General features: G+C 39.7%; 1 protein-coding gene across 1 annotated transcript in view; it reads left to right on the top strand.

Annotated features, from left to right (window-relative positions):
* NRCAM (neuronal cell adhesion molecule) overlaps nucleotides 1-27,743 on the top strand; it is a 322,984-nt gene that overhangs the window by 259,545 nt on the left and 35,696 nt on the right. Inside the window, exons 13-26 of the mRNA XM_053926256.2 lie at nucleotides 5,849-5,992; nucleotides 7,482-7,593; nucleotides 8,952-9,118; nucleotides 9,213-9,360; nucleotides 10,910-11,034; nucleotides 11,491-11,520; nucleotides 13,026-13,127; nucleotides 17,288-17,485; nucleotides 17,582-17,652; nucleotides 18,724-18,949; nucleotides 19,318-19,433; nucleotides 22,163-22,367; nucleotides 24,745-24,867; nucleotides 25,677-25,862. Coding sequence (XP_053782231.1) covers nucleotides 5,849-5,992; nucleotides 7,482-7,593; nucleotides 8,952-9,118; nucleotides 9,213-9,360; nucleotides 10,910-11,034; nucleotides 11,491-11,520; nucleotides 13,026-13,127; nucleotides 17,288-17,485; nucleotides 17,582-17,652; nucleotides 18,724-18,949; nucleotides 19,318-19,433; nucleotides 22,163-22,367; nucleotides 24,745-24,867; nucleotides 25,677-25,862 — 1,953 coding nt within the window. The remainder of the gene's footprint in view (nucleotides 1-5,848; nucleotides 5,993-7,481; nucleotides 7,594-8,951; nucleotides 9,119-9,212; nucleotides 9,361-10,909; nucleotides 11,035-11,490; nucleotides 11,521-13,025; nucleotides 13,128-17,287; nucleotides 17,486-17,581; nucleotides 17,653-18,723; nucleotides 18,950-19,317; nucleotides 19,434-22,162; nucleotides 22,368-24,744; nucleotides 24,868-25,676; nucleotides 25,863-27,743) is intronic.

Genomic DNA, 27,743 nt, shown 5'->3' with positions numbered 1-27,743 from the left:
TCATTTCCCAGGACGGTCCCTGTCATTAAGCAGTACACGGCTATACTCTGAAGCAGATAGCCTGTAAAAGGAAATACACCCCTGGGAGAAGACAGATTTTAAAGAAGATTTTAACCCCAGCAAGTGGTGGTTTGGATGTTTCTACTACCTATTTTGACCATGATCAGAATCAAGAAGAACCGCAGAGAGTGGCTGTGCATGGGAAGCTGTTACCACTCTCAGAGACATATGAATGAAAACTGAGGAAAAAAATGAAAGAAGGCCCAGAACTAAAACAAGTTTTATGGTACATTTTCTGCTTTTCTTAGGAATGCACGGCAATAAAGGATGGAGCGTGCTCAGCATGTGGACACCATGTTTTACAGCTCAGAGGCCTGCGCCCACTTATGGAAAGTTAAATGTGCGCCTGAGATCTGGCTTCAGCAGACCTCAGTGGGCAGGGCCATCCTTCTAGCCACACAGCAGGAAAACCAGGGAGCCAGGGAATGCTGAAAAGATAAATCCTTGAGCTCGGCAGCCAGAATGCAATCATAAGCAAGGAAAATTGAGACAGAAGTGGGCTAGTGACACAAGGACAAGGGGAGATTAAATAATGAAGCTGATCTTTCCTCCTTACTCCCTTGGTTTATTGCCCTTCCAATCCTAGCATAGGTGTTATATTAAGAGCTTTATAGACAGTCCTCTTTAAATGAAATGTTTTGGGGAGGATCAACTGTGAAAGGCCTGCTTGGGGGCGGGGGGGTGCACAGGACAGTGGTCTCAGGAGACAAGGCCCTTCTACTATAACCCCAAATCATCTGATTAGGTCCAGAGCAAAAAAAAGAACAAAAATCTCTCAAGTCATGTTCCATATTAGTTCATTTCTTCCATTTCAAAAGTATTTAAGTCCCCACTGGAAGGAAAGCAGGAGATTGAGTAAAGATAGGACCAGAATTCTAACAGTGCCAGAGGTCCCTTGACCTCTGGTGTGCCTTAGAGCAGTCACTCTGGTGGAAACGCAAGGGGAGAAACACTGTGCAATGTGGCAGCAGAGAAGGGCCCTCCCTGGCCCACCAGGCTATCCCGTGGTGTCAGGAGAAAGTGCTGTATTTTTACACCACAGTGATGTGAAGCATCCATGAAAGGTTTCTTTCTCCACATTTGGTGGCCAAGCTAAATGTGTAGGGATTGCTTTTTCTGAATCTCATAACTAAGAGGTTAATTGCTGAGATACCTGTCGGGAACCCTTATAGTTCTCTGCACAGTGATACTACAGGGACACCTCTGTTCCTCTCCCCATCCTGATCAGCTGGTCTACCTACAGCTTCTGCTGAGTGGCCTTTTGGCTAGATGCTAAGTCATAAACAGCTAGGTTCAAAGTCAACCCTACATGCCCCCACCTTGTGATGACCTACCCTGATCCAGCATAAGGAGTAAATGAGGGAGAAAACTGTCAAGAATTTCATGTAAGTTCAAGGAGCTTTGTGCCTCTCCACCCTGCTTGGTGGTATCCCTATGAATTTGGAGGGCCCTAAACAGAATTGCCTTTGAGGTCTGGAAACAGGGGGCTGGGGATTGTTTCTCATCTGCAGTTTGCTGCATCCGGCAATGATGGGTCCAGGGGGAAGGATGGCAGAGAAGCAGGGGTAGGCAGAGCAAAGTCTGCAGCAGTGTACGGTGGCACGGAATTGTCAGGGCAAATATTCCTAACCTTCAGGAGCGCCTAGACTGGGCTGCGGAAGTTAGCTGGGAGCACAGGCTGACTTGCTGACAACACCTTTCACCAAAGAGGCTGTTGACACCTTGGGTACAGCAGCTGCTGAGAATGAGGGGCAGGGAACAGCTGTGCCTCTGCAGCATTATCACACAGGGAGCTGTGTAGCATCCCTGCCAGGTGCCACACAACAGAGACACTGTCCGGGGACCCTACTCCCAACACCTGGCTTGCAGGCAGTCACCTAAGGACAATGACACTCCTCCACCTTCTGCAGGCCCTAGCTGCAAGTGCGCATAAATAGTATAAAAGGAGAAGCAGGATCCGGGAGAGAGAGGGATTTTTTAGCAAAATAGTGTTAGCGATTTGTGACTGTGTATTCCAGGCCTGGAATCTGTCTTACAAAACTGGAAGAATAAACTCAACAACTGAGCTCTAATCTCAATGTCTTCCAAAGCTCTGTCCCCCCAGAACTAGCCAGGTTACTTTAAACTTTTCTTGAAGCAAAAAATAAACTATGAAATATGTAATTTGTCCAAATCTACCAAAAATATTTTTTAAACAACCTATAGAAGTCAAGAAAAAGAACACAGATGCAGAGAGCTCGTGCTGAAAGAGAACTTTGATTTTACCACATGACTGGCAGTGTCTGGGGTAGTGTGGAAGTAGAACCCAGGACCAGAAAGAAAATGGCCAAGGCCAAGGCCATGTGCACCATAGTTCCTGTCCCTGTTGTAGGAGGCAGCAGGAGAGCCGAATGCTTGTAGATCTGGAGTTGTGTTCCATGTGAGTTGTGGCAGCATATATCAGGGAGCATATATAAGATTACACCATTATTGTGTTAAAAGGAATGAAGAGAATGAGAATCACAGAAGACCTTTTCCTGACACAATTACATATGTTGCCAGCATTGCAGGGAGAGACTGAAAACCAGAAACACATGATAAGCAGCCAGGGGAATGGAGGAATGAACCAGGATATTCCCAAGATTCCGCCAAGGCATCTTCCTTCTTCCATGTCTCAAAAGTAAAGGGCCCGGTTTGCATCCCTTTATGGTGGGTGGAATAAGTAATCGGAGAGGAAAGTGTATCTCTTCATCTGGAGGCTTGTTCTACATTATCCCCAAATATTCAGATTCCTGGAGATGTTTAGGAAGCAGACTAACTCAGAAAAGCTGAGCGCTGATCTCATGTTAAAGAAACTACGAAATGCTCCAGTCTCGAGTTTCTCATCTCCAAAATGCATATTCTGTCTAGTTAATCTAGTTCACAAAGTTCTTTTTAAAATAAAATTACATAATAGATATAAAATATTTTTAAATTGGTAGTACTCCATACATGTAAGATGCACTAATTATTATTGTCATTCTCCTTCTCTGGATGTGGGAGCATTTGGCTTGGCTAGCCACGTCAGGACAGTAGGGGTAAGAGAGTTCTGGGGAAGGCTGTCACCCCAGTTCTGAACGCTACCCTCAGGGCTTTAAGTTACACGCAGTGATCTGATGTTCTACATTTCTTTCTCCAATGTTCATTTATAGCAAATGAAATTAATTATTTCCAGAACCAATTATTATTCCTTTGGATAACTTAGATTTGGATGCTAGAGAGTTATTCCCACCCAGTAGGGAGCACAGAGCCCAAAGGCTTCAGGTGTCTCTATACTAGCCATTTCATTCTTTGTCCAAATACCAGCTGAGCCTCTGTATGTCATGGGGACAGCTCCTGGGTTTGTCTGCGTTTCATTAGTAAGTGCTTCAGGAAAATGTAGCCCAAACCCCATGGAGAGAGACCTGCTTATTCACCACTCTTACTTAAAGGTTTATTTTATTCCCAAACACCTTGCCAAAAATATGCAAAGCCTGCTCCATTTAGTGGAAAAAGGGCACATACAGTTGGATGCCTTTCAGGTATAGAATAATATCAAAAAGTGCAACTGTGAGCGGCATAAAACCTTTAAAAGTAGTTTATGTAGTGATGTGATTGACAAGAGTCCTTACTGGGGGAAGCTTGTCCTAGTTTCGTTTACTGAGCTGGTCTTCCATGTGCATGGCAATGTAACTTTTTAAAGTAATGATTGTGGTTAAGAAACATACAACGTAAAATTTACCATCCTAACCATTTTAAGTGTACAGTTCAGTAGTGTTAATATATTCACCTTATTGTGAACGAAATCTCCAGAACTTTTCCATCTTGCAAAACTGGAACTCTACACCATTGAACAACACAGGGTGGTGTAACTCCTAAGAGGTCAATATACTCAAGGAATTAGAGGAGCTCTTCCCACTGGGTCTGCCACCCATCCAGATTCAGCCAGAGCTCTTCCCAGGCCTCATCACTGCCTAAAGTGCCCATCACTCAATCCTGGCCCTCCACTGCCTGGCACAACCACAGAGGTACAGTCCGGATGGACATGTGGGCATACTGGGAGTCCCCCAAGGAGTTCCAACAGTGAGTGCCCAAGTGCTGGGTCTAAAAATGCTAAGAATGATCGACAGAGAACGAGACTCAGAAATGCTCCTCTGTCCCAGCATGCTTTATTGAGGCAGTAGATGGACATCACTGAGAGCATGTGAGTCAGAGAGACTCTGAGGATGCTACTAGACTTCAGATCTGAACCAAGGAACCTGGCTGTCCTGAGGCCTGCTGCATTCTCAGGGTACCTGGCTATCTAGCTACAGCTGTAGTTCGCTTCCTAGGTCAGTGTGACGTTTCTGTCCTTTGCTGTAGTTTATTGGTGAAATCTATACCTATTCAAGGAATTAGAACTTACATTTGTCTTCTGGTTAGAACATGCTTCCTAAGGCAATTTTGAAGATACCAGAGTCATAAACAGGAGATATGAGATAAGATGCTGACTCAAGTATCTTGGCACAATGAGACCATCTGGTTGGGGCATCTAAGAGGATTCATAAATTAGCTATTGATTGTGATCAGAGTGTTGAACAACTATGTACAAATCTGTATGGTAGTAAATTTGTGTGGCTTTAAGCCACTAAGTTTGTAGTAACTTGTTATGGCAGCAGTAGAAAACTAATGTAGAAAGAATGAGCACAATACTTTGAATATGTGTAGCAAAACAAGGATTAATAACTATGCTTTGGCTTATTTTTATTAGTGAGTTAATAAGTCACAGATGAACCATGTATTTGAGACTTAAAGGAACAAAGGAGGTTAAATGCCATGATAGTCATGTCTTAGATGCACATACTTTTCCTGTCATCGAAGAGGAAAGTGGTATGTAGAATGGAAGTAAAGTTCATCTTAAACTTGCAAAAACAGTTTAAGAGAAAAGCTGCTGTTACTTAGTTTTGATTTTGATCAGCATGCTAAGGCAGATACCTATCATCCCTTTTAATGGACCTTCAAAGCAGGGCAAGGTCCCAGCCTAAGGTTTAGCATTTACAAAAAAGGAATTATCTCCAGTAGTACAGCACCTCCCAGTTGTTGGGCACGCCTCGGACCTCATTCTCACGTGTTGTGTTTCCCAGCCAGTTTCATTCTGCTTCAGTAAGGATCAGTGCTGGAGTTAACATTTTTTAAATTACTCGAGAGATTTAGCTGAAAATACTACCTGCAAGAGAAATTTTACACAATTTATTTCTATGTCAGCCTCAGGGATTTCCAATGCAGGAAAATAAATATCTTCACATTTGATTATTAGTTCTGTATTTATTTACTTACTGATTTATCTAGTTATTTCAATAAGAGGCTCTTAAAATACAGATTTAGATTAGCTAGAGGGCTTCTATACTTTTTGACTCACTTTGCCATCTCCTCTTAATATTTTATTAACTTACCTCCTCATAAATGACCATGGTTTCTTTGTGAACAAGGCAATGTTTTCCTAAATTTGTATTGTTGTTTTCACCTAACCTGCGCTTTTCTGTTCCTGCATCTCTCAAAATAATATTCAGTCTTACAGAATCAATCCATTTAAAACTAAATGAATATCAAGCATACACCTATGCTAAGTGGTAACTAAATTCTGAGAAAGGAAAATTAAGCTTCTGCTTGGGTTCATGGTCTTGTCCTTCTTACTGGATATACCTTCATCAGTCCGTATTTCTGTTTTGCTCACTATAACATAGACCTCAAACTTTATATCTTCTAAGCAAAGAGGAGTAAATGTATGCTTTTTATTTTTACACCCAAACAGTTGCCCCTGATGACCCCAGCAGAAAAATAGATGGTGATACCATTATTTTTTCAAATGTTCAAGAAAGATCCAGTGCAGTGTATCAGTGCAACGCTTCTAACGAATACGGATATTTACTGGCAAATGCATTTGTAAATGTGCTGGGTAAGCTCTTCCTTTATTAAAGGCATGGCAAATTAAGTTAATGACTTCCGCTGTTTTCCATTCATTCAGCAAAAATGTGCTGAGCATCTACTATGTGATGTGGACATGCTCAGTACTTGGAGCGATGAGGGACGTAGATAGATGAATAAAACACAGACCTTGCTCTGTCTAAAGGGTATTGCAGTCTGTTCTTAACGTTCTTTCATAACACAGTATGTATCGTGCGATGTTCTCCTTGTACAAATAACCAAATAGTCATTCTTCTCTGTGCACAGATGGTTAGACCAGGTGTCGAACCCCCAATAGGAAAATAGCATAGATCTGTCATTAGTAACGGAATATTACTGCTGTTCCATCCTTGAAAACTGACAACTTGAATAACAATTTCATGATTCTGATTTTTTGAAAATAAATCATTGATCATAATATTTGGCCTTCATCCAAGTCACAGATATGCATTTATTAATTCACAATAATTCATTTAGAAAACTATATCATATTCAAACATATTCTGAAATGCTTGGTTTATGTGAACATTGTATTTTTCATAATGGACGAAACTACCAAAATACCAAATTTGTTAAAATTTTATGTGAGAATTGTTTTCATGGTGCCAGGAAATTATATTTCAATTTCAGACTAATAGGCTCCATTTCAAAGTTAAAGTTGGGAAGCCAACCAATACTTGGTATTTTTTCCTTCATGTTTGAATGAAGGTCAGCAAGTCAAAAGAGCAGAGCAGTTAAGATATTGGTGGGTGTTTCAGAAGTACTTTTCATTTCTGGTCCTTTTTTTTTTTAACCCTTCAAGGATATGTTCACTGATTCCAAAGAGAGAAGAAGGGAGGGAGGGAGGAAGGAAGGGGGAGAGAGAGAGAGTCATCGATGTGAGAAACATGGATTGGTTGCCTGCCACAAGCATCACAGCTGGGGGCGTATGGGACAGCGCTCTAGCAAGTCAAGCCACCTGGCCAGGGCTGGTTCTGTTTTTTAATCGTCAGCACTCTGCTTTCTGGGCCAGCCCATTCCTACCCACCCCTCATTGTAACCAGAGGGCTATGACGGGCCAGTCATCAACAAAAATGTACTTAGCCATGATATTTGTGCCAGACACTGTGCTAGTTTCTGGGGGGAAAACAATAAAAGTCTCATTCTCTGCCCTCAAGGGACTCGCAGTATAGTAGGAGATATAGGTAAATAAATCAATTATTAAAGTTCTCTGCTTGAGTAATATGTGAAGCATGATGCAAAGGGAGAACACTTTCATTTTTCCTCCGTGAGTGACTGGTAGTGTCATACCTGATAGAAAACACAAGGGCAGAGGCGTATTTGTTGTGCTTTACCATAAACTCTATTGGCCTTAAAACAAAACGCAATCAAATCCTCGGCGGGTCTATGTGCTCGCTTCAGCAGCACATATACTCAAGTCCATGGTGGGTCTAAGTGGTATATTATTTTATATTTACTTTACCCTTTTATAATGTTTTCAGCTGAGCCACCGCGAATCCTTACATCTGCAAACACACTCTACCAGGTCATTGCAAACAGACCTGCTCTACTACACTGTGCCTTCTTTGGGTCTCCTCTGCCTACCGTTGAATGGTAAGTATTGGCCCTACTTCTTTTTAATATTTACATTTGCCAAAGCCTTTGTGTTTCTCAATGTGTTGGGTTAGTCAGAAAACAGATAGGGGAAAGGCAGTGCAGAACCCATCATTTTATAAATTATTAAATTTATTCACAAATATGTGTTAACTACTTGCTCTGTGCCAAATACTTTCACATGTATAATCTATTTAGCAGCACACTTTGTCAACCACAGAGATATCTGTAAATGTTTTTGAAAAAATTTGAGGTTGCTATATTTTCCAGTGCCATGGACATTACCTGGGACTTCGTGAATGGCGGCTGGAGGGATTGGTTAGGGACATTTCCTGATTATAAAATATCATCTGGGATGCGGGAGAAATTCTATAAGCTCAAAATCAGAATTGTTGTTACCACCAGTGTTTGTCTTTAGTACCTCTCCCCCGAGTTTCCTGACCGGACCCAGCCAAGCTCTCCTGTGTTCTTTCACTCCCCGCTCAGCCCATCCTCTTTCATATGACACTCCCGATACAGGTCTGCTCATCCTCCTAACCTGCTGACTTCAGCATGAGCTGGAAGAAACAAGGCTGAGGCAACAGCTCAGAAAGAATGAGTGAAAGAAAACCGGAACATTCATTTATTGGTCCTCTGTCAGGTGGAGACACTGTGCTGGGCTCCGCCTACAATGACAGATGAAAGCCAGGCTCAGCGTTAAAGGATAATCTCACCCTGTCCCACTTCACCCTCAGAGAAGCATGGGTGCTTGTGCAGGTGATTTCCTAGTGAAGGAGGCAGGGTAACGCTTAGTCCTGGGTGATGTGGCCTTTTCATCCATCCTCACTTCTGTCTGACACTAGCCAGGAAGCTGAAGGTACACATGATTTACATACATGCTTCATTTTTTTTCTTCCTTGAATATTTTCCTAGTCATACTTTCAAAAATACAACCCTTGTAACCTTGAAATCAAAATCTCTTTAGAATTGTATCCTGAAGATGCAGTTACAAATACATCACAGTAGGGGGAAATGTCAGAAAGAGCAGTCTTCATTTTTGCCTATCTTGTCACTTATTTAGAGAGTATGTAATAATGTGTCTATAAAATTGTTAATTTCTCATAAGGAAAATTACAATTTAAGAAGTATTTTGTATTGTCACTCTAATTCTGTGTGCACTGTTGATCATTGGATTCTCCGGTTTTACATCCTTCTTTACATGGACCAATATGCATGCAATATGCTGTGCAGGTTCCAAACACCTTTGAACTTGATACTGTAATGCAGATCATGGCATGTTGACTGCAAACATGGCATTTTATGTCTGACTTCAAATTATAATGTGTTTTATTTCTCATTGTGGTTTTTCCATAATGAAGGTTTAAAGGAGCTAAAGGTAGTGCTCTTCGTGAAGATGTTTATATTTTACATGACAATGGAACTTTGGAAATTCCTGTAGCCCAAAAGGACAGTACAGGAACTTATACCTGTGTCGCAAGGAATAAGTTAGGAATGGCAAAGAATGAAGCCCACTTAGAAATCAAAGGTAAGGCAGAGGTGACAAAATTTTTTCAAGAATTTCATGACTTTGAGCAAATTCTCCAGCTTTGGCAATAGATAACAATAACTTTAAATTTCAGATCCAACCAGGATCATTAAACAGCCTGAATTCTCAGTTGTGCAAAGAGGGAGCACAGTGTCCTTTGAATGTAAAGTGAAACATGATCACACCTTAATCCCTACTGTTATCTGGCAGAAGGACAAGCGTGAGCTGCCCAATGATGGAAGGTATTTGAAAACGATTTCTTTCCTTTCTCTTGTTTTTCTCTTTAAGCTGCTATTGAATTAAAGGTTTATTGTATAATGGCTTAACCATAACGTTTTAAATGTTTCTGAAGTCTGCTCTTTCCAAAATAGATTTGCATTTCCTCCCTGCTGTATAATGTTTGTACCTAAAAAGGCATCGAGTTATTAAAACAAGAGCCTGAGAATGTTTGCCTATCACTGTATTGTCTCCTTGCAACTCAGGATGAGAAAAACCTTTCAGGCTTTGGACAGCGTCCTTTGTTTTCTGCCATGTGCTATTAAATTTCAACAGATGTTTTTGTTGCCATTCTACATATAGGCAGAAAGTACAACCTCTGTGATCACTGGAGTGTGCCTGAATCCTTGTATTTTAAAGGACACTAGTTTTTATTTGGATAGGGAGTTTTCTTTTGATTTTACTTAAAGCCAATAAAAAAGAGGAAAAAAGTTTAAAAAGCATTTAAAAGACCCTGAGCGTGTTGCAGCCCTTTAGCTTGTGTGAACACGTTGAGGCCCTCAATTTGACCTAGCAAGTACGGGTTGAAGGTGTGAATTGTAGCTGTCCGAGGGTGGCTACAAGCACTGCCCCCTGTTGGAAGGAATGCTGGATGCTGGTGGAAATAGTTTTTGTGGTTTGCTTGCAGGGTGCAGAAATGGTGCCCTGTTGCTGTTAATAGCTCCTAAAAGAACAATGTGGTCTTTTCTACATTCCCATAGTTTCCATCTAGTTCTATGCTCCAACTGGTCACTTTTGTTTGTGGGATCTGAGTGACAAAAGATGAGAAGAAAATATGAAGTAATGGCCTTCAGGTTAAGTTGGCTAAAGCTTTAACTTTGAAATTCTCTGTGAAGACAGTTAATGATTTATACAGCCTTGTTAAAACCTCGCATGAATTGATGCAAGGATTTGCGTGGATTTTTCACCTACTCGGTAATTTCTCATGACTACAGTGACCTCTAGAAAACTCTCCGTGGTGACTGCTGATCTGAATCTTCCTGTTTGTAGGGATGAAGCTGATTCCATTCTTTGCATTTACTTTCTCTTATAAGGGTTTATGCATGTGGCAGAAATGACACAAAATTTCTACAGTAAATACTGAATTACTTTAAAATATACGCTCCGTTAGAAATTGAGCTGGATGAGTGGTGTTCAAAAGTGCCTTAGCAGCAGAAGCCACTAAGGAAAGCCCTGCGGTGGGGTAACTGGAGCTGCCTCCCACCCCACGCCCCACCCCACCTCTGGATGTCCCTGGTCTCTAAGGAGGCTCCTAAAACTCCAGGGGCGTGGTTGAACACCACCAGACCAGGTGACAGACAGCCCTGATAACCCAAGGTGATAATTCATTGTACTTGTTTTCCAACTTGAATCATTATCAAAGTGGTACGTGTTGTATAAGATTTTTAGCTCTAATGTGCTGCAAATCTTCATCCTCTTCCTCTTTTATCAAATTCACAGTTTCATGCCAGTAAAGCAGTCATCAGTCGTGGTTAGATGTCCATTTCCATTGCTCTGAATGCATTTGATTCACAGGTTCACTATCGACAAGGACCATTTGGTGGTAACTGATGTAAGTGATGATGATAGTGGGACCTACATGTGTGTGGCCAACACAACTCTGGACAACGTTTCTGCTAGTGCTGTGCTTATCGTTGTCGGTAAGAACTGGGACCCACACAGCACCACTGGCTGCCCTGTTTTAGGTAGAAAGGAAAAAGAGTCAGTTTTTCCTTCCCAAATAGTCAGTTTGCTTGTTAGAGTTTTACAACTTTGTAGGTGAGTTAAATACTCATATGTTTCATTTCTTGGCAAGACACCCATGAGGTGATAATTTCAGTGTAAATACACTCTGCAGCAGTACTGGAATAAAGTGGTGGTTATGCATATTAGTGATATTTGTATTAAAAAATTGGGGAAAATAATCTACTGTTATTTAAAAGGGAAGGTTCCCCCCCTAAATTGTTGCTGCATGTTTATCAATTCCATATCTCACAGCTAAGCATAAGGCTTAGTTTTATAATCTTAATCACATTCAGTCTTTGTCTTCTTGTGCTATCTTATATCTTTCCATTACTAATTGTGATTAAAATCCTTTATATTAATGTCCTTTCTAGCTCCTACTCCAACTCCAGCTCCCATTTACGGTAAACTAATGAGTCTTCTTTCTCTATTTTCTGTCAAACAATTTCGCATTTGCAGAAAAATTACTTTGCTCCATCGTATCATTGTGTTCTGTAGGGAAAGGGACTCTGTCGAATGTTCTGTTGGCTCTCTCCTTTACTGCTATGCATCATCTCTCCATCATAACTCTGGAACTTTCTGCTGAATAGATTACCACTCTTTTCTGAAGATTCCATGTGTGATTATAAAGCCATTTCATTGGCTACAAGTCCCTGTCTGATATAATTTCCTTGTGAAGAAGCATAGTGTTTTCTCAGAAGCTACCATTACATTTTACAGAATGAGAAAGCTATTTCAAGTATCCCACAGATCAGATTTTCATTTCAGTCTATTAATAGTTGTTTTCGGATTTCATTTTTAAGAAATTTACGTAGGGAAGCAATGGATGTTTAGAACAACATCGGACCTTTGTATCAGAGAAAACCAACTCATTGTGTGTCAGCGAAAGATAAATCATTAAAGAAAAACCAAAAGGAAGGTCCTTAAGGTTCTGTGAATGTTCTGAGTCTAGAAAATAAATCAGAAATATTTCCAGAAATCTTTTAGATTAAAGAACCTTCATCTTTATTCAGTATATAAATACATAAATTAATTTTGTGGCATAAACTCAGCTGGACTTTATACAGTATTATTAGTTATGCTATAGACCTGTCCTTTGTAGACATTTATTGCTACTTTACTGACAGGACAAAAAGTGCCCATATTTTTATATGGCCTCCGATCCCCCAAGAACCACAGTCACCCCTAGGAGCAAGGTCAGGAAGAGTCCCAGGGAAGAACACTAACTCTCGATCTCAGAAGCACCATTAGAAGAGGCAGACCGCTTCTGGGACAGCTTCACCCTGAAAGGTGTCTGTACCCTTGTATCCTCTGAGAGTGAACACACCTCCCCATGTGCCTGCCTGACTATTGTACTGAGTATCTGCATAAGGTGTGCATGCGGAGGGCTATATATAGCATCAATTTTAGAATTCCATTAAAAATATAAATATTCTTCAGGAGCCCCCAAATCTATAATTTAGCTTAGCATGTTTCAGGAAGAACATTTGAGTCTTCTTTAAAATGTACATGTACTTGCCTGTATATGTTTTTTAGCATTTATTATTCTGTTTCTCATTTATTAGAAGTTAAGTTTCTATACAATTTTTTCTGTCTTCACTCACTCATGTTTATTAGAAGACACATACTGGGAGTGCTGGTGAACCATCTGTGCCCACTTCACTGGTTTTGGTTACAAGTAATTTAGTTTCATTTGAAAAAGAAACAAGCAGAACTCATTGATGGGTGTCTGGAGTGTGCTTGTGTGTTCCCAGCAACCTCAGTTGTTTCCATTTCATTTCAGTTGCATGCTTGTTGTCCATTCAGTGTGTTGTGTCTTTAATATGTCCCTTCTGTGAATAATGTCACAACTAAACAAGAGCCTCATAAGGAGGGACGGTTAATTATGATGTCTGTGTTTCGTCTACAGATGTCCCAAATCCTCCCTTTGATTTAGAATTGACAGATCAACTCGACAAAAGTGTTCAGCTGTCATGGACCCCAGGCGATGACAACAATAGCCCTATTACAAGTATGTGTGTCATTCGTTTTATAACATAAAATAATGACCATTGTTGAAGCACTTTACCATATGCAGTTGAAAGTCCCTACAGAGATATTTGTTGGCGCTCTCTGCTTCATTACTAATAGAACAAAAACATTTAGTCATGGCTCCCTTCAAAGCTAGAGTTATTTCTGGTACAGCTTTTGGTACAGGACACTAACTAATTGCTGAAGATGTTAATTATGCAAATACACTATCATTTTGTGTTTAAGATCCATAAGAACCACCTTAAGTTTCCACCACAGGAGAAAGGTGCATTGTAAGCTACTCACAATGCCCACGAACGCATGAGAAAAGGAAAAGAGGGCCAGGTGCTATAATGCCTAGTCTGTATATTAGGAAATTGACACTTGGAGAGTAAAATGACTTTTCAAACCTACAGTAGGTAACAGAACTGTGTGTTGTCGGCAGAGTTGTTAACTTACAATCCCAGGTCTCTTTCTTCTAATTAGCCTTTCCTGCAAAGTGACAGCACAGTCAGCAATGTCAACTCCTCACCTTGATGACAGGAGCCTAGGGCACAAAATCAGGTCAGGGACCATGCCCTAAGGATACTGGAAAAGCTTAATAAAGTTAGGCTATAGATAAGCTTAGACATTTTAAAACCGTAAAGATACTTCAGTGTAGACACAAGCAAGACACAAGCCTGTAATACTACCTTCAGGTGTATACTGCAGGAAAACGAAATTCCTTTCTGATGACTACTTCAGATTGCTCAAAGTCATGTGTGTGTTGATTTATGGCACATGCTGGTAAAGCAGAATATTGCCAATAAAATTGAACAAAGTCTCCTCTCTATCTTGTGTAATTCAGTGGTGTTCCTTTCTCAATTGACTTCAGTGTCCTTGATCAGAACACTCATTCATTCATACTGAGTCTTCCAGTTAACTCAATACATTAGCCTGATTCAGCTGCGTAGGCTGCTTGGAGACTCTGTTGCAATGATAGTATCAGATTTCAAGGTATCTCTACTCATCCCTTCCTTCATGCCTTCATTCAACAGGTATTTACTGAGTGTCCATTAGGTACCAAGCATTGTCCTAAAACAAAACAATAAAATAACCTCTGCTTATATGGAGCTTATATTTTACTCGAAGGCATAAATAGAATAAAATTAATAATATATATTATGTTAGAAATAATGTCATCATATGTTTGTATACATGTATATGTGTACACATACACATCTCAGAACTCCCTTCAAGAAAGAACCTGCTATAAGGACTGTTAATAGCAGGCTCCATCTGCTGCCCCTTCCCCGAAGATCTGCTGCAGGGTTCACATGGCGCCGCTGTCTTCCTAAGCTACTCCAGTGACTGAGCACAGCAAGCGTCCTAGAGCTCGGACACACCCAGGACAGGACTTGACTCCGGGCTCCTCGTGATTGAGATGAGGCTGCAGTCTGAGGCTTTTCCTACACACTGCTCCTTCCTTCCCCCTCTCCTTTCCCAAATATCAGACCTTTATCTCCGTCTGAAGATCTTCCCTGCCTACTCCTTCTTTGTCTCCCTTTTATCTACCATGGGCATTTTCCCCCAAAAGCCTCTTCCACTTCTAATTCTGTCTTAACATCTGCTTCTTAAAGGACTCAAACACATATATATCTATACACATGGTTGGGGGGTGTGTATATACGTCTTGTGTGTGTGTGTGTGGTGTGCATTTAGGCCATGCAGAAAACGACAAAGAGTGAGAAGGAACTTAAGGAACACAGGGGCCCAGGGTACAATTATGAATCGTGTGGTCAGGAAGGGCCACATTAAGGCCACATATGTGTTTGAGTTCTTTAAGAAGCAGATGTTAAGGCAGAGTTAGAAGTGCAAGAGGCTTTTGGGGGGAAATGCCCATGGAAGATAACACTTGAGTATGTCAATAAAGACATAAGAAGGGGAAAGTGAACACACTATGCAGTTTCTGGGGGGAGAAACTTTCCCAACAGAGCAAGAAAAAGAGCAAAGGCCCTAGAACAGGGGCATGTCTGCTAGGAAGCCAGTGTGGCTGAGTGAAATGAACAGGAGGAGGCGAAGTAGGAGAGAACGTCAAAGCGGTAGAGTTGGAAAGTGGAGGTGGAGGTGAACTTGCAGTGCCTGGTCGCCATTATAAAAGTTTGGGAAGTCATCGGAGGGATTTAAGTAGAGTAGCAATTCATGGGTCATGTTGTTATTCTATTGAAAACAACAGTAGTCTGTTCTCAAGCTGCACTGAGTACCCTGAGGAACCTCAGCAAACTCACAGGGGTGCTCCAGGATATTTTTTTAAGTTTTTGATTTTTAAATTTTGATATTTGAAAAAAAGAAACATCTATGACATGAAATATTAGCTTGAGACAGTTTGCAGTTTTAACATGATATTGCTATATTTTATTATAATGATGTCATATCTCTGCAAAGCCTTTGCTGTGATTAAAAGCAAGGACCATATGAAAATCAACACGGATCAGGAAATGAGGAAGGTGGTGTCCAATCTGTTTACAAGGTTTCAGAAGTTATGAGGTACCCATAGGTTTTAAGTTTTTAAGACATGAATATTAATTAAGTTAAATAGACCTAACTACTTACATGGAAATGTTAGTCATTTCTTTTTCCCTAAGGGAATCATGAAACAAATTTCTAAACACTCAATGTGCCATGAACTTAGAAAGTTTGGGAACTTGTGAGTTAGTAGGTTATATAATAATTGAGGCAAGAGATTAAAGAGGCTCAGAATAGGCAGAGAGTGATGGAGGTGCTGAAAAACAGTCATATTTGCATGTATTTTGAAGTAGAGCCAACAAGACTATTATTGGGAGCATGAAAAAAGGAAAGGAGCGAAGGACTTCAAGGTTTTGACCAGAGTTGTCACTGTGAAGTAGGGAAGCAAGATGGAGGTCTGTCTTGGTCGTATCCAATTTAAGCTGCTGTAGTAGACAAACTAGTGGAGTTGTTGAATAGGCAATTAATTATGCAAGTGTTCAGTTTAGGGAAAAGGTAGGGCTGCAGATAGAAATGTGAAAGTCATCGGTTTATGAGACTGAAGATCACCTCCAAATTAATGTAGCTTGAAGGGAGAAATCATAAGCACTGAGCTTCAGAGTGCTGTGACACATGATGTTCCTAGTTCATCTTTGTATCTCTAACTCATCTTATTACACATGGCACTTAGTAGGCAATTAATGAATATCTAAATACCTGGTTTTTACAAGAGTAAAATATGTATATACCACAATATTTTGGTAGATGCAAAGGATATGCACTGGAAAATGAGTTTCTCCCACCCGATTCCCAGTTCCTCCAGTGACACCCGCGTATATATGTACCTTTTGAGAGGTAATACGTGTGCATTCGAGCGTATGTGAATATATATGTGCCATAGTAAACCTTTTCACTTTTACACAAGTGTAGTATCTGGCACATACTGACCTATACCCTACCTGGTTTGACTTAATGATGGATTTTAGAGATCATTGCATTTCAGTGCACGCGGAGCAGCCCCAGCACTTTCACAGCAGCAGAGTGTTGTGTTGTGAGGATGCACAATATTTTATTTAATCAGTTAGGTTGTTTCAAGTGCAAACAGTGCTGCAATGTGGATCTTTTTCTTATGTTTTTGAGTACACGTGTGAGTGCATTTATTTGAAATAAATTACTGTAAATACAATTTTTCACTCAAACGGTTATCTGAGTTCAAATACGGTCAATGTTCTAAATTGTCCCCTGTAGGAGTTGTACCAATGTAATTTTCCACAAAGTCTGAGAATGCTTGTTTGTCTGAGTACAGTCATCAAAGTGGGTTCAACTTTTGATTGTGGCCAGTTTGTCTCACTGTACTTAATTTAACTTCTATTATGAAAACATTAACCATCTTTTCATATACTTAAATGTCCCTAGGGACATATGTGGATCCCTTCTAAAAGTTTAAAGTAACTAAACTCAGCATGCCGGGGAAATATTATTGGGTATGCTTAAGTATTGAGGATAATGATAGAACTCTGAAATCAAAATATTCTAATGAAATATTTCTTGAAAGTAAAATAATTCATGTCTGGGTAATCATGTTAGATCGCCCTATTAGTTATTCTAGCAACCTACCCTTGAGTGACTGAATCCACTGTCTTGCATTTGCTGTGTGTGTGTGTGTGTTACGGCCAGAATTTATCATTGAATATGAAGATGCAATGCACGAGGCAGGGCTATGGCACCACCAAACTGAAGTTCCTGGGACGCAGACCACAGCCCAGCTGAAGCTGTCACCTTTTGTGATCTACTCCTTCCGAGTGATGGCAGAGAACAGCCTCGGGAGGAGCTTGCCCAGTGAGCGGTCTGAACAGTATTTGACTAAAGCTGCAGGTAAAACAGGACTTTTGCTATGTGAAATAAAATAGAAAAGTTTTCCACTGTTTGAGAAAGACAAAGCTTACATGTATGTGACTGCTTAACTTCTAGAACCAGATAAAAATCCCACAGCTGTGGAAGGACTAGGATCAGAGCCTGATAATCTGGTGATTACATGGAAGGTGAGCTATGTGTAAAGCCCTCGACTTTCCGCAGTATATTTGTAGAGTGCAAAAATACTTGTTTTAAAATAATATCTGTATTAAAGTCCCATTTTACCCATTTTGGGAAAATATATATTATATATCTTTATTTAAAAGATTGTTTTGTGCAATAGTTAAAATCTCGATCCTTGAAGCAAATATGAGTGAATGCATATCCCAGCTTTACCACTTACTGTGTAGCTTTAAGCCATTTGTTTAACATCTCCATTATGTATGTTTGTATAATTAGTATAATAGTAGAACCAACTTCATAAGATTTAGAGAATTAATATCTATAATGCCTTGAACAGAGCCTGGCACACATATGTGCTCAATAAATGTTAGCTAGTATTATCATCATTATAGAGAACCATCTAGAAAATATGTATCAACATGTACCAACTTATTCACCGTAGTCGACTTCTTTTCTTTTCTCTTTCTCTTTCTTTCTTTCTTTCTTTCTTTCTTTCTTTCTTTCTTTCTTTCTTTCTTTCCTTCTTTCTTTCTTTCTTTCATTTGGCTTATCTGTATTTTCTGGACGTGGAAAAGTCATATACCATATAATTTTAAAAACTTGTTTTAGATAGATTTGATCATGCATACTTATATGCAAACATATTTGTACATACTTATATACACACCTACATGTAGAAAAAGGATAGGGTGACAAACCAGCTTTTCTTTAATAAAGGAAGAAGCAGTTCACAGGTTTTATTCTCCAAGTGAAACAGACAACGAGGTACTGTTACACAAACAGGAATATAAAGGAACCTACATAACTGAACTGTGGAGCCAGAGCTTGAGAGGCTTATGTGGTATCACTACTTCAAGATAGAAATGAACAACTTTTGAAATATTGACCACAAAACAACCTTTGAATCTCATCAAAAATAAAAAAATAAATAAAAGTTCCCTGGAGAATATGTTAATAGCTTACATTTTAGTGTTTCAGTGCTCACTGTAAGTCTGAGAATTGGTTTTGCTGTTCCTTTAAAAGGTTGTGTATTCAATCTGTTTTTATAAGCCCTAATTATCTGGCTTTTCTTGTAGCCCTTGAATGGTTTTGAATCTAATGGGCCAGGCCTTCAGTACAAAGTGAGCTGGCGCCAGAAAGATGGCGATGATGAATGGACGTCTGTGGTTGTGGCAAATGTATCCAAATATATTGTCTCAGGCACGCCAACCTTCGTTCCATACCTGATAAAAGTTCAGGCCCTGAATGACGTAGGGTTTGCTCCAGAACCAGCTGTAGTCATGGGACATTCTGGAGAAGACCGTAAGTGTCTGATACTATTTTGTTTATACTTTTTCCCAGCAAAACAAATTTACCAAAGTATAAGCCAAGTCCAGAGGTGCTTTGAATGGGAGGAAGACAGGCAGCAATTATTTTGTTCAACATTTCTGAATTTAAATAGCCTGCTATGTAGAAAATAGATTCAAAATATTAAAAGTTATTATTTTTTAAAAGATACATTATTCTCACAAGGTCAAATGAACAGATACCAAAAATCTACTCTCAGTCCTTGATAATTTATAGAATAGGGCTGGGGCATGCTTCAGTGAAACCAAATTATTAGACAGTGGTATTTTTTGTCTGATACTCAAAATAACATCCCTACTTCTATCCTCCTTCCCTATCCCTAGTCCCAATGGTGGCTCCTGGGAATGTGCAAGTGACGGTAGTGAACAGCACCTTAGCTGAGGTGCACTGGGACCCAGTCCCTCTGAAAAGCATCCGAGGACACCTGCAAGGCTATCGAGTAAGTGTAGGGGGAACTTTCCTATTCTTTCCTTAGGGACAGCCCATCAGTGAATGCCAGATGCACTTCTCTTGGTTGGAGGAGGCATTAAGTTCCTCTGGTTTATCGCCTTGGGCAAGCCACATCTAAACAACCCCTGCTAAAGCTGAATCAAAATCTCCCTGCATCCAAAGTGAGAAAAGAAAATGTTTTCTCCTTTTTCCCACAGATTTTGCCAACTGAGCAATTAATGTATGCACAACATGGGGAAAACTGGTATTTAAAATACTAGGGTATAACCAGAGGCACCTAGGTTTAAAACAATACTGAGCACATTTGTTGAATACACAAATTATCCTGAAAATAATGTAGACAAAATTTTCTACATTATTAAAGACAATTCAGAGTATACCTTAAGTTCATATAGTATCAAATGGGTCATTCTTCATAAAATCAATTATCTTTCTTCTTGAGAAACACAGAGAAACTGTTTATAGAGATTTTCTTTTGATTGATGGTCAAAGAACTGTTTTTACACCCGCAAAAAAGTCATTACTTTGATTTGTCAACTCTGACCCCTAGAGGTCACTTTTTGCACTGTATCATGTTCAATTGGGTTTTTTTTCGTTAACATTGCTAGATTCTGTATATAGTTGATGTCTCTTAAAAATGTCTTTGAACTCCTAAGAAGAGTTTAAGATGACATAATAAACAAAAATTCTGGATTTTTAACCAAAGTTAACCAAAACTTTGTTAATCAACTACAATAAATAAATAGATAGATAGATAGATAGATAGATAAATTGTGAAAGCCCTAGACTTAGCGTGAAGAGTATACTTCACTCTTGATTGCCCCGTGGCTTTAGATAAGTCACTTGGTAACTGGGGGGCTCATCTGTACTATAGGAATAATAATAATAAAATCTCCATTGTGGTTTTTAGGATTGAACAAAATTATATATTGTACATGAAGTTCTATTAACTCTGGAAATGTATATAAATATTGGCCAGTAATTTTACTTCTGGCACATTTTATATGAGACACTTAAATCCTCCTATTGTCTTTTTTCACTTATTTTTCTTCAATTTTTTATTGTTGTTTATTCTATTACAGTTGTCCCAGTTTTTCCCCCTCTGTCCTCCTCCACCTGGCCCACCCACCCCAGTCAGTCCCCACAACTGTCCATGTCCACGTGTCATTTATACATGTTCTTTGACTAATCCCTTCCCCTTCTTCCCACCATTTCCCCTCCCCCTTCCCTCTGGCAGCTGTCAGTCTGCTCCATGTTTCCATGTCTTTAATTCTATTTTGCTCATTATTTTATGTTGTTCATTAGATTCCTCTCATAAGTGAGATCATATGGTATTTGTCTTTCACCGACTGGTTTATAGATCAATGGAACAGAATAGAGAGCCCAGAAATAAACCCATGTCTCTTTGGTCAATTTATGTTTGACAAGGCGGGGGGTGGGGGAAGCATACAATGGAGTAAAAGTAGTCTCATCAATAAAAGTGTTGGGAGACCTGGACTTGGTACATGCAAGAAAAAGGAAACTAGATCACCAATTTATGCCATACACTGGAATAAACTCAAAGTGGATAAAAGACTTAAATATAAGTTGTGACACCATAAAAGTCCTAGAGGAAAATGTAGGCAGGAAAATTTCAGATATTCCACGTAGCATTATTTTTGCCAATATATATCCTAGAGCATGGGAAATAAATGAAAAAATAAACAAATGGGACTACATCAAATTAAAAGGCTTCTGCAGGGCTAAAGTCACTATCATCAAAATGAAAAGGGAACCAACTATATGGGAGAACATACTTGCCATTGACATAGCAGACAAGGGTTTAATCTCCAAAATATATAAAGAACTCATACAACTCAACACCAGGAAGACAATCCAATTAAAAAAATGGGCAAAGGCTCTGAATAGACACTTCTCCAAGGAGAATATGCAGATGGCCCATAGATATATGAGATGCAAATTAAAACCACAATGAGATATCACCTCACATCTGTCAGAATGTCTATCATTAATAAATCAACAAACAACAAGTGCTGGCAAGGGTGTGGAAAAAGGGAACCCTAGTGCATTATTGGTGGGAATGCAGACTGGTGCAGCCACTGTGGAAAACAGTATGGAATTTCCTCAACAAATTAAAATGGAACTGCTTTATGACCCAGTGATTCCACTGCTGGGAATATATCCTAAGAGTCCCGAAACACCAATTCAGAAGAACTTATACACTCCTGTTTCATAGCAGTGCTATTTACAATAGCCAAGTGTTAGAAAAAGCCTAAGTGCCCATCAGTACATGGGGGATTAAAAATCTGTGGTACCTTTACACAATGGAATACTATGCAGCAGAGAGAAAGAAGGAGCTCCTACCCTTTGTGACAGCATGGTTGGAACTGGAGATTATTATGCTAAGTGAAATAAGCTAGTTGGTGAAAGATAAATCCTTTTGTTGTCTTTTAGAGAGAACTATATGGGTGCTATTTCATTTATTTCTCTTGTATTCCTCCAACAAAATAGTATAGTTCAGCTTTATCCCATATTCTTAATTTAATTTTCCTCATTATCTTTGGGCTTCTTATTCTCTTGCCTCAGAGTCAATATTTCTCAGTTTTACCAGTAATCCTCTAAAATGTACAACAGGAATTTTCTGGAAAAGACTCCATAAAAAACTTTTATCTTATTTGCTTCCTTATACATCCCTGGCTGTTGTTCTTGCTGCTTCAGATTTACTACTGGAAGACACAGAATTCATCAAAAAGAAACAGACGCCACATTGAGAAAAAGATCCTCACTTTCCAGGGCAGCAAGACCCACGGCATGTTGCCTGGGCTGGAGCCCTTCAGCAACTACACTCTGAACGTCCGAGTGGTCAACGGGAAAGGGGAGGGCCCAGCTAGCCCAGACAGAGTCTTTGGGACCCCAGAAGGAGGTATGAGGTGGACATGTCTCTGAGGTCCTAGCAACAGATGGCACATGCTGAGAGGCTCTGAATGACAGAATGGCCCCCTGATAAAGTATATTGTGAAAGCCAAATGTGATTTTCCCGGAGATGAATACAGCATGCACAAAGCGGGCAAAGTGTCAGCTTGTATGCGGACTGAGGGTGTGAAGGCTGCAGATCACAAAATGCTGCCCTAAACTCCCATCTCGCTTGACGTAAACTTTTTTCCCCATACTTAGTCACACTCTCAGAAACCTTGCTAATTTGATGTTTATTTGGGTCATTAACTTCCTGACTGGAAGCAAATTATATAACTTCTATAAGCCTCAGTTTCCTCATTTGAAAAGTATGGGAACTAAGTGTGATATCCTAAGAAAAATATCTGGGAAAGAAAATAATTCTGTAAATGATGGTTTACTTCTTCCTCAGCGCACTTTCATAGTTTAGGCTAAACATGAGCTAAGTTAGGTGGTTGGGAGCCTTGTCAAAACGGGTTGGGAAGAGAAGGGAAAACATCATTGCTACTATGGGCCACCACAAAGGGAAGAGGGAGGAGGGCCCACATACATGTTGTGTGTGGGGAGGGGGACAAGAGGAGTTTGGACAAGCACATGGGAGCCTAGTGGATGAGGGAGGGAAGGGCGGTAAGTAAGAGAGACAGGAATTTGAGAAGACACTGAAAATAGGCCTTGCCTATTTTGAGTTTTTCCTCAAGCCAGTATTGAAAATGAGCCAGATAACACCTATAGCTTCAATACGAGTTCTTTTAGAGAAAAGCAATTTACAGACAAATTCTGTCCTGGCTCCTAGTTGCAGAACTCATGATGTCAGCAGCTTCCCAACAGCCTCTGAGAGTCATCCTGTGTCCCAGCTCCCATGTTCTTATGACTGCTGGTCATCAGTCTCATTGCTCCTTGGAGGTTAAGGGCTCCTTCCACTCAAGGCTTTCCCTAGTGAGACACCACACTGGCCTTTAGATGGTTCAGGGGGAGGTGTCATAGAAGAGATGACCAGGGGATGAGAGGGTAAAGAAGAGAGGAAGTTGTGTGTTCAAAAACACAAAGGTAAGACACAGCGTGGGTTCTTCAGGGAACTGCAAGTAATATAGCTAAGAATGGTGAGAAAAGAGGGGAAAGTCAGCTAGCAGCAAGGAGCCATATCCTGGATAGTCTTAAACGCTATGGATATTAAGCCAGAGGCCCTTAACCTGGGGACTATAGTTGCACAGAAAATCAGTGAATGCATTTAAGGAGCTCCATGAACCCCAATATTGTAGAAAAAGCTGTATATTTTTCTAGGGAGTGTTTATGGTTGTCATCAGATTCTAAAAGGGGTCTGTGATCTTCTAAAGTTCGGAACCACTTACTGGTTTGGGGAAACTTAGAGATATGTGCCAGATATGTTCTAGGCCCAGGCAAAGGCCACAGAGGCCCTGAAATGGGGTGGTGGCAGTGAGCAGAGGAGGGAATCTATATTGTTGAGATGAACAAGGTGGATTAGACAGTATTTAGTGGCCCAGGAAATGGTGGGAATGAAGCAGAGGGAGTAACTCAGAATGACTCCCTGGCTAGAGTGACAGGAGGAACAGTGGTGGCATTAAGGGATCTAGGGAATATTGCGGGCTGGGTAGAGGAGGTAATGATCACAAGGGAGAGCTGCCACCATCCATCATCCTCTTGAAGGAGTGACTAAAAGGAGCCCAGGCATGTCTCCTTTGGCAATTTGCCAGCCTCTGCCGCAGAGCACCTGTCACCTGCAGGCCTGCCCTGGGGTCAGGGTTTGCCAGCACTGGTGCTTTTGTCCGTCCTCGCCATGAGATTCTGGGCATCTGTCAGCTCTCCAGGTGTGAACTACTCTGCACCTGGGCAGGCTGGCTCACGCCCAGAGCCCAGCAGGCAGGATGTTCTGACTGCTTGGAGACAGCTGGTTTGTTGGCGCAAACAGCCCTCAATAGCCCAGAACACAGCTGCTTCTACTCAAAGGTCTGGTTAGAATAGAGTTAGTCTCTAGTTTGCTTTTATTAAGACTTCATTCGTGAAACAAATACAGTCTCTTTTTAATGTTATTAACTTTATTGTCTCTTTTAAAAAATATTGGTTTGGGTCCATATGAAGGCAAAATCTGTATATATTTGAGGTAATGGTTTTAATGAATCTAAGTGGAAATGGTGAGAAAAAAAGAGGAAGAGAATGGATAAATGGGTACCTGTCACAGGTTTCTGTTAATGTATTTTCAGCTAAATCAGGAAAAATAATGTGTTACAAAACCCAAAAATCTTGAATTGTGTGAACATAGTGAAGTATGTCGTTTTAATACATTTTGAAACATTGGAAAACCTTTATGTTGACTGTGTTCTCATTGTAAGTTCCCAGTGCCCCATCCTCTCTGAAGATCATTAACCCAACACTAGACTCTCTCACTTTGGAATGGGATCCACCAAGTCACCCAAATGGCATTTTGACTGAGTACACCTTAAAGTATCAGCCAAGTAAGTTATTGGGAGAAGAAGAGAAAATATCATTCAAAAAGAAAAAGAAACTTAACTGTTATATTAAAATACCAACTGGTTATTATTTTATAACTGCAGAATATATACATACAGGGTCCAGCACAAATAATGCCTTTTTTATTACAAAATCATAAGCATGTAATTCTGTAACATAACATATCACACTCACACCATGTGACATTTTAGGTGAAATATTCACATAAAAACTATAAATTATTGCACCCATATTATTACCCTACCAACCACTGTCCATGGGCGTTACTTCTGCCGGACCATGTATACTTTCAATTGTTATTCCAGAAGGAACTTCAAATCATACTTTTTAAAGAAAAATTACATATATGTTATTGAAAATTAAGTATTCTGTAAAATTATACAGACCATTGAGCATGGGGCTTAGGTAGGAGCTGTTGTTAGGTTAGGTAGACATTATCCATAACTAGAAAATAGTAAGAAGAGGGGTTCCTTTGGCACGAGTCCTCTGAAGATGAGGTTCGGGGTTGTTTAACAATATATGACCCCACCTGCAAAATCGCTGAGATGAGAAATGCTACCGTAAGTCAATTATAAAATTCCCCCAGCTAGAACCCAGTGGAGAATGTATTTCCTCTTGTTATGCCATATTATAGGAACTGTAAAAGGCTGTCAGTTATGTCAAGAAAAAAGTGAGTGGGGTTACAAAAGTCAGTATAATCCAAACTTGACATTTTTGGTGAACACATTTATTTATAATAGTATTCCTATAGCAATTAATAGGAAATGTTCTTGTTTCTTATTCTTCTTGACAGTTAACAGCACCCATGAATTAGGCCCACTGGTAGATTTGAAAATTCCTGCCAACAAGACTCGTTGGACTTTAAAAAATTTAAATTTCAGTACTCGATATAAGTTTTATTTCAATGCACAAACATCAGCAGGATCAGGAAATCAAATAACAGAGGAAGGAGTAACAACTGTGGATGAAGGTAAGATGGGTATGTATAAAATCCATAAAACTGTAAGTGTTTTGAAACAAAAATCTTTAACTTGAATTTATGCTTTCTCTTTTCTTCTGACCATGGAGTATTCATCTTACCAATTAATACAAACACCTATTTGTAATTTCTCATTCAGATATGTATAAAATCAATTATTTAATTCACATTAGAATGATGACTTGGTATTTGTTTTCCAAGTCCATATGAAATTTTTAAATTTCTATTAAAATATTGAGGTGAGAGTGGGAAATTACAATATTATGCCACACTTGAATTCAAAGTTCAAGGCATTGTTTTTTCCCTTCCACAACTATATATACACACACACACACACACACATACAGGTAATACACATATATGTACACATAAGCATACATACCTATACACAAATAAATATATGTAATTCTAGTTCTGGTCTTCATTCACAAGAAAATAATTTGCTAGTCCACATGCTGATTTAGGTTTTCTAGCAATTGAAATTGAAAAGTTATTAAATAGTGCATTTATCTTGTATTTGAGCACGGCACTTCATACCTTGGTCAGTCGTCTATACAGAGAAAGCAAAATAATCCCATTAAAGTATCTAGAAAAGGAGTTAAAACTTTCAGTCATACCTTTAAGAATTATTTTGAAAAAATTTGAAAACTTCAATAAAAATGATGAAAAATATTGTAAAAAATGTTTCTCTTTTTGCATGTCTCTAAGTTGTATAATTGTTTAAGGATTATTTATTTGACTGTCTTCCATAGCATAAGAAATTGACATTTCTACCCAAAAATTATCTTGAGATATCCTAAGCCTTTTTACATAATAGGCAAGTATGAATAAGGTACCTTAAGTAAAGTGTAGATTTGATTACTGGGTAATTTGGGGGACGCCAATATATCTTTGTGCCCTGTACCTGACATGGTGCACTTCATTCTTCTTGCATGCTTCCGCATTTTGAGAAGTGTTTTTATATAGCTTTACATGCTCATGGATGTGTTACATTTAACTATATAGTGTCCTGTTTCTGTTTCCCTTTGTTAAAGCTGGTATTCTTCCGCCTGATGTAGGTGCAGGCAAAGGTAACATAATTCATCTGCATGACTTTATTACATGTGTGGAATTTGCAATGTTAATTAAACATGGGGAAGTGCAGCATGGGTTAAAAGAAAAAATAAATAAAATAAGCTTTGAAACACTAAAAAAAGAGAAGATCTTGGAAGATCTTGGCTTTAAAATTAATATCTAGTCTTTTTTACAAATAGCCACATTAAATTCTGCTAAGACTTTTCTCAAGCCTTATCCCTGGTGCAAACCCAAATGTTAGTTTTTTATGATCTGACTGTGGCTGGATCAGACAGGACCAAACTGTGGATTTGTCACGTGTCTTCTATACGGCCATGCCACATATTGAAGCTTCAGCAATATTAGTCCTGTGATGAAAATAGCCTGTGAGGAAATCAGATCAACTGAGCTTTCCATTCTAGTCTGACTTAGCTTTACTCCTCATCGACACAGTGTACACTCTGCTGGCATTACACTACACCGTCCATTTGAAACTTTGGATAACCTCTAACCGGCCCGAGACTAGAAGTGTCCCCCCGGGACCCCGTAGAGCAAGTCTTCCAGTCTGCCTGCATGCTCTCCTCAGTTGTGTTATTCCACCCTGTTCTCACCAAACTGCTCGGGTCTCCTTCTCCTGAATAACAAATAGCCGACTGTCACAGCGGATTACTTTTGTTTTCCTTTACTTCTCAGAGCTCACAGAGTGAGAAAGATTTGTTGGGAGAATGGTGCTTGATTAAGTTGTAATATATCTTCCACGTGAGGCAGTCCCAAAGATCCTCCCGTTTACAGCTTTGGGTGCTGTTTCCACGTAGAGTTTCCTCGGGC

This window comes from Desmodus rotundus, chromosome 6 (genome assembly GCF_022682495.2).
Source record: "Desmodus rotundus isolate HL8 chromosome 6, HLdesRot8A.1, whole genome shotgun sequence".
Taxonomy (NCBI): Eukaryota; Metazoa; Chordata; class Mammalia; order Chiroptera; family Phyllostomidae; genus Desmodus; species Desmodus rotundus.
Note: the sequence above shows the minus strand (reverse complement) of the source record. Positions and strands in the feature narration are given on the sequence as shown.